The sequence below is a fragment of the Hylaeus volcanicus genome, unplaced genomic scaffold (assembly GCF_026283585.1).
Source record: "Hylaeus volcanicus isolate JK05 unplaced genomic scaffold, UHH_iyHylVolc1.0_haploid 10360, whole genome shotgun sequence".
NCBI classification, from domain to species: Eukaryota; Metazoa; Arthropoda; class Insecta; order Hymenoptera; family Colletidae; genus Hylaeus; species Hylaeus volcanicus.
In genome coordinates, this window is record NW_026532155.1 from 1,207 (window position 1) to 8,266 (window position 7,060).

Consider the following 7,060-nt stretch of genomic DNA (forward strand, 5'->3'; position numbering starts at 1 on the left):
TTCCGGCCCCGTCTCGCTCCCGTCCATCGACACTTCGACTCACGAGGGCTCGTCACCTCGCTTCCAACCAGAGATCGCATCGCGTCTAATGGCAGCTGATCCGCGCCACCCTCGTTGTCTCTTTTTCGCGGCGCTCGCGTTTCGATAATGCCACCGACGACGGCTTCTCTATATTTTTCCTCGGCCTGTCTGCGTCTCGTCGCCGAAAGAACCGATCGTGGAGAGCACGATGTGCTTAAGGGTCGGTTCTTTCGACGATGGCTCGCTGATCGGGGATGAAGCTGAGAGATTAGGACGCTCCTACCCTCGTTACGTACATTACACCCCGGGGACCGAGTCGCTTTTTTCCCGGCAATCGATAACACGGGTTGCGGACAGAGATGGAGGAGGTTTTTTTTTTTAGCGGGTTTTGGTATCGGTAAGAAATTTGGTCCGTGAAGAATACTTTGTTCAACTTCTTACCTTTCTATTTGCCGTGGCCCGAGAAATTTGGAGGTAACGCGTGGGTCAAGGGGTCGAGAGACTAGTTCGAATCATTTAAAATTGATCCTAGTAATTTAATGTAATATTAGCAATGTGATATACAGGGTGTTTTAGAAATGTTAGAGGTCCTTGAAAGGGTGGTTCGGGGGGTGATTTGAAACGACATTTTCCTTAGCGAAAACGACGTGACGATATACACATTCAACTCAAAATACTAACAAATTCCCAATTTTTCGTATTTTACCACGATCTTTTCAACATAATATTTTTAGAATTTATTATAATTTGGACCTTCGAGAATAAAGGAAAAGAATTAATATTAGAAAATCACTTAATTTCATGATTCAGAGTTGAATTTCTATCAAACACATCTTTTATAATTATTGTAAATTTGTATCTAAATGAGAAGTTTCAAACCTGCACGTCGAAGCATGTCATTCGTTAAAAGAATCATTGCTCTCCTTTATTATCAGCAGACTACGAGTTTCTACGCATTTATATTAAATGCGCAAGAATTTGAATGTGCAAGAAATTACGAAGATGCAAACAATATGCAATAACGTAACAAAATATTAAAAGTCAAGTTCGCATTATAATCACAGTTAAAAATAAATTCATATTTAGGAACATTAAATTTTCGTAGGTAATCAGACCAGTCTATTTTTCGACTAAATAAAATTTACTATGGAGACATAAAATTTACTATGGAGACATAAAATTTACCTTCACCATAATAAAGAAACGCGAAGTTGGGTCAGAATCAGTCTATTTTTCGATTTATTAAAATTTACCATCACAGTTAAAAATAAATTCATATTTAGGAACATTAAATTTTCGTAGGTAATCAGACCAGTCTATTTTTCGACTAAATAAAATTTACTATGGAGACATAAAATTTACCTTCGCCATAATAAAGAAACGCGAAGTTGGGTCAGAATTAGTCTATTTTTCGATTTATTAAAATTTACCATTGAGGCATAAAATGTACCTTTGTAAGTTTACCATAAAATTCAGCATCGTGATAAAAAAGAAACGCGAAGTTAGGTCAGAATTATTTCTCGACAAAATGAAATTCACTACGCATAAAAATTACCTTCGTTTTACCATAAAATTCACCATAAAAGTACCATCGTAAAAAAGAACGTGAAGTTATATCAGAATATCTAATTCAGACCTAACAAGCTGTGACGTATCTAGGTTGAACTAAGTTAGACTCAGGTCAACACTGGAATTGGTCTCTGTTATGGCACTCCGGTGACGTTTATGGTAGCCTGTGCCAGCCATAGTCTAGCTAGGCCAGCTTGCGAAGTGGCCTACTTCGACCATAGCGCTTTCAGTGGTTCGAAGGGATGACTGGCGCGGGAACGAGGTTCTTGAACGGAACGTCAGGCGATTCATTGGTATCGATGATTTTATTGCATTGGATTGACTCATATTTACTACAGGGGACACATACATATGCATTTTCGTCTACTCTACCGATTATCTACATATATAACTTTTCTTTATTTTCGCCGTTAATCATGCTTAATTAATTCGCCGTCGTTGCCTGCAGCTTACCTAATCTGCGTGTAGAAACGTGAAACACGAATCGAGACGAGCTTTCCACGAGGAATTACTCGCCGTAAAAAAGTAACGACGAACGTTACGCGAATAACCAAATGTTACTCGAGCAACGAATCGCACGCTTGGAAATTTTCAACGAAAATTAACTTCTTCGGGGGACGATTTTATTCTTCGCGCTTTTTCTTATATATCTAACTGTACATCGGAAACAACGTCATCAGTGCAGCCAAACCATGAAATGTTTACTCCTCTTGTCGAGGAATTCTGTAGCAAATGAGTTATTATCACGTGGGAGTGACACGGTTAGACATCGATGACAGCGAAACAATTATGGTAGGACGTACGATAAATAAGAGAAATGTATCGAGCAAACATTTTCTTTTTTTTCAAGTAAAATATTTAATATATTTGGAATGAACGAATGGGAAGTAAATAGTAGTTTAATTTTGTTGGATCGGATTTACACGTACCTCTTTCAGGCTAAACATTTTTACCTTTTATTTTCCATTGTGTTCATTGCAACCTGTCTATCCAGACAATTTAAAAATCGTGTCGACGGATAAATAAAAATGTTCTTATAAATGGTGTACAATATTTTCGTAATCTACCAAATCACTCCCATCGCTGTCAAACCGCACAAAGACATACACGCGAAAACGAAGAATAGTGACGAACGACTTCTATTGCAAAGCTCTGAGACGATCGCGCGATGTAACTAGAATAATTACAATGGTAATGATAATGACCAACATTTCGTTCGCTATCTACGCGCGGCTTAAAGCTACTATCACACCGATTTATACATTTCGCCTAAAGAATAGATAGATACGCGTTCGACGCGTCGCGGCAAGAGTCGCTTCTGTGTACCATTCTCGTCGTTTCGTTTTTGGTGTTCAGCTCTTCCTTTATTAAACAAACGGGTTTCAAAAACGGACATCAGGATTTTGTTTTCTGGTAAAAAATCCACAATCTTCTCGGGTTGTCGTTTAAAATATAAAGTCGGGTATACAGAGTACATCGGAGTGTGTTACTAAAACATAAAATTCTAGGAGTCTAGATAACTTTCACACAAATTTTTATACGCAGAAAAGCTCGTAGAAATAAATTTCGCTAAATCCTTCAAAAGTTATCCAGGTTGGTCTTGCGTCGCACCCTGTATCGCGACCCCTCGCATCCATCAATTTCCGTTTCGCTTGTTTCCATCGACGGTTAACGGTTGCGCGACGCGTCTCTGCAGCAGGTACAAATATTTACATGTATTTACACAAATAAGTAATCGTCTCGCAGGACACCATCGATTGAGCTTTCATGCGACGATTAAGCCGATATCACGGGGAACGGTTTCCAATAACGATCGAGCCAATACGCCCGCTAACTGCTCGGGTGTTGATTTAACTCCCGGACGCGGTTTATTTCGCTGATGCTACGACCGATTATTTGCGTTCTCCGATATGCATGCAACGCTCGGTGTTTTGCACCTCGCAACTGCTCGGCTCGGTTGAAATATCATTGTCGCGGGGGGCGGAATTGTCCGCGACGCGTTCTGTCGTCTAATTCGATTATCTGTTTGCACGGTGTTTTCCTCTGTCGCGCGGTTACGACTGCCAAATTAAGAATATCCCGTCGTCGTTGTTTGCTGAAATTCTTCCGCCGACAGATCCGACGATCGAGCTTCCGTATTTAAAAAACGACGAACGTGACGCTTCTCGCGCGTGAGTTATTATTCGACCAATGGAAACGTGGAAATGTTTGAACGTGCGTATTTTTCACCGATTCTTAAAAGCAGTACTGATTGGACGATATTTCTTATTTTCCTCGAGTGCGAGAAAAACCTGTCCGATTTCTGAATATCTTTCATTGGCACCCTGTATATGAAACACATATAAGGCTATTTATTTTAATTTAAAGAAATATGTCGAGAATGTACAATGACACTTTTTTGTACAAGTAGATTTCTTTTTCGGGGTAATCAATTTTAAGTGTACACGTGGCACTAATGGACTACTAAAAGTGTACAAAGTTTGAAGAAAATCCGTGATCCTTTCCGGTCGTGTCCTATCCTGATTTCGCATAGACGTGGCCCACGTGGGTCGGTGTCAGTTCACTGACAATCGTTTCGTCGACAATGTTTATATCGACACCGTTTCGCCGAGACGTTCAATTCGCCGTCAATGTTTACATCGACACTGACTTTTGTCTATGCTGCTTTCACCTGGAAAATCTTTTATACAAACTTTAAAAGCATACGTCTCAAAATTATTTGTAAGCCGAGGGGCACACCCGGAACCCCGTTTTTCACTGCACGAATAAAGATCATGATTGTATCGTGCATGATACAAGCGCGTGTAACGTATAAAGGTGGTTTCAGGCTATACGACACGGACCGGTAACGACACGTACCGGTACCGACACGACGAAACATTAAAACACGGGTTTAAAGGTCTATTTACATATATGCGTAACGTGTCAGTTCTGTATCCGTTCGGTTCCGTAATGTTCCATCAGTGTCAGTGATTCTTCTGTTGTTTTCGAATGAGCACGTTCACGCACGTCCGACACCGCTCCGTGACGTTATTGATACGGTACGGATACGGAACTGACACGTTACGGATATGTGTAAATAGACCTTTAATGGAACTATTCGCGCTAGTCCCGTCGACGGAACGTTCAGGTCGGTGTCTGTTAAGTGTGAATAGTTCCATTAAAACGCGTGGTTTAATGTTTTGTCGTGTCAGTGCCGGTACGTGTCGTTGCCGGTCCGTGTCGTATAGTCTGAATCGACCTTAACACGTGATAATAAGAAATTTGTATGGTATATTTGCGAAAATCAGTATGTATACAACATAGACAAATGTCGGTGTGTAAACATTGTCGATGAATTGAATGTATCGGTGAATCGGTGTCAATGTAAACATTATCGGCGAAACGATCGTCGTGAATCTCGCACCAACCCGCCCCACGTACTTCCAAAACCAATTACCCCGAAGAAGAACCTATAACCCTTCCATAAAAAAAGTGTTACTCTACATCTTTCCATCGGCTTTCGAACGACGACTCGTCGACTTTTCGCTTCCACTCCAAATCGGACAAATACTCCTGTCCCAACATTTTGCTGAGGTAGCTAGTGGACCCAGGCGGGTGAACCAGGAAGGGCGCGACGAACGTGTGGCCCCCGGGCCCGTGGTGAACGGACGCGTAACCGGATTGTTGATTATGGCTCTGCGCGGACGTGGCCAACCCGCTGAGCACCGGCGAGCCCGTGTCGTGGAGCTTCCTCATGTGCTTCTTCAGGTCGAAGTTCCTGCAGAATCCCTTCCCGCAGATCTTGCACGAGAACGGTTTCTTGTCGTTGTGCGTGTGCATGTGAAATGTCAGGTTGTAGACCTGGTGGAACGCCTTGTTGCATATGGTGCACTTGTACGCCTTTTCGCCGCTGTGGGTGAGCTTGTGGTTCTTGTAGTTTCCCTTCTGGTGGAATCCTTTCCCGCAATCCTCGCAGATGAAAGGCTTGAAGTTGGCGTGGATGCGCCGGTGGGTGTTTAAGGTCGAGCTTCTGTTGAAAGCTTTGCCGCATGTGCCGCATTTGTGAGGCTTCTCCGCCGTGTGGATGATCTTGTGCCTGCAGAGGGTGCTCGCCTGACGGAATCCCTTCCCGCAGATCTTGCAAACGAACGGCCTGGCGCCGGTGTGCACCGGCATGTGTCTGGTCAGGTTGTAGTGGGCGTTGAACACCTTCCCGCATACCGAGCAGGTGAAGGTCTTCTGTTTGTTGGTGGCGTTTAACTCGTTGCCACGAGGACCCGGGCTCTTCTTTCCTCGTTGGCTTTCGGAAGAGATGGCGGTCAGGCTTACCCTTGAAGAGGCTTCTTGGATGGCTGTCGGCGGTGGCGAGCTCTGTGGCACCGTTGGTATCGCTGGTGGAGGCGCTGGAAAGGCCCTCAGCAACGGGTTCGGGTGGTAGTAGAGGAGAGGGTAGTGCTGCAAGAGGTTTTGATGCCTCAAGGTCGGCACGTACTTCTTGAACGCCGATTCCAGGTGCAGGTGACGGATTCCGTACGTCAACGACGGGATGCTATGCGGCTGCTGGAGGATCCCCGTGGCGGTGGTCGCCGGCGGTGCCTGCGGCGACGTCGTCTGACGGTTGCTCTGCTCGGTCAGCCTTTTATCCGGTTCCATGATCTTCGCGATGGAGAAGGTCAAGTTCTTGCACGGCGTGGGCGAGCTAACCCTCTCCGGTGGGAGGCTGGTCGGTGTCTCGGTCGCCATTGTGCTGCCCGTCGAGAACGGTTGCATGGTAGGGACCTGGAAATGGAAACGAGCGGCGGTCAGTTTATTTTCCCCTGGTCAGGCTCGGTTTGGTTTCACGGTCGATGCCGTGTCACTGTAGCCTGTGGGCGAGGCCACCCGCCCTTGGATGTATTTAACGCCGCCCATTCGCGATTCCCTGGCGCTAATTAGCCTCGCTTGCCGACGGATCTCGAAGGTCGCAAGCTTTCGATTAGCTTCGACTAGGTTCGATTAGATTGGATTAGGCACTCTTCGCGGAATATTTCTTAATTAGGATAGTGGAGAAATGATCGAGAGAGAAATTCCAAGTTTACTCTAGAAAATGTGAATTACTTTACTAATTGTAAGAAGGATTTGTTGTTTCGATATTCAAGATAGATATTTGGTTAGTTTGATTGATTTATTTTTGAGAATGTTTAGAAATTTATGAAATTTAGACTGGGGAATTCAAATACACGAATTATCATACGAATATTGTTGAAATGTTATATCAAATTTAGGAAGGATTCGTTTCAATATTTAAAATAATAGTTTTGGGATCGAACATTTCGAATACTTTAATATTGGAATGACGTGAAGTTGGCACCCTCTTCAAGATTTGAGTTGCTCACAATTTTTAAATTAAAAGGGGTGCAAACGAAAATTCCAACAGGGCATCGATGGACAAACGTTTGCAGAAAGAATATTTTGAAGTTTTTAATATTGGGGTGCCGACGTGAAGTTG

General features: G+C 43.6%; 1 protein-coding gene across 1 annotated transcript; it reads right to left on the reverse strand.

Moving 5' to 3' along the window:
- Positions 1-2,706: 2,706 nt before the first annotated feature.
- On the reverse strand, positions 2,707-6,345 carry LOC128882318 (fez family zinc finger protein 2-like). Its single transcript, XM_054133897.1, has one exon. It carries the CDS (start codon positions 6,340-6,342, stop codon positions 5,068-5,070), a length of 1,275 nt encoding a protein of 424 aa, XP_053989872.1. The 5' UTR covers positions 6,343-6,345; the 3' UTR covers positions 2,707-5,067.
- Positions 6,346-7,060: the final 715 nt, after the last annotated feature.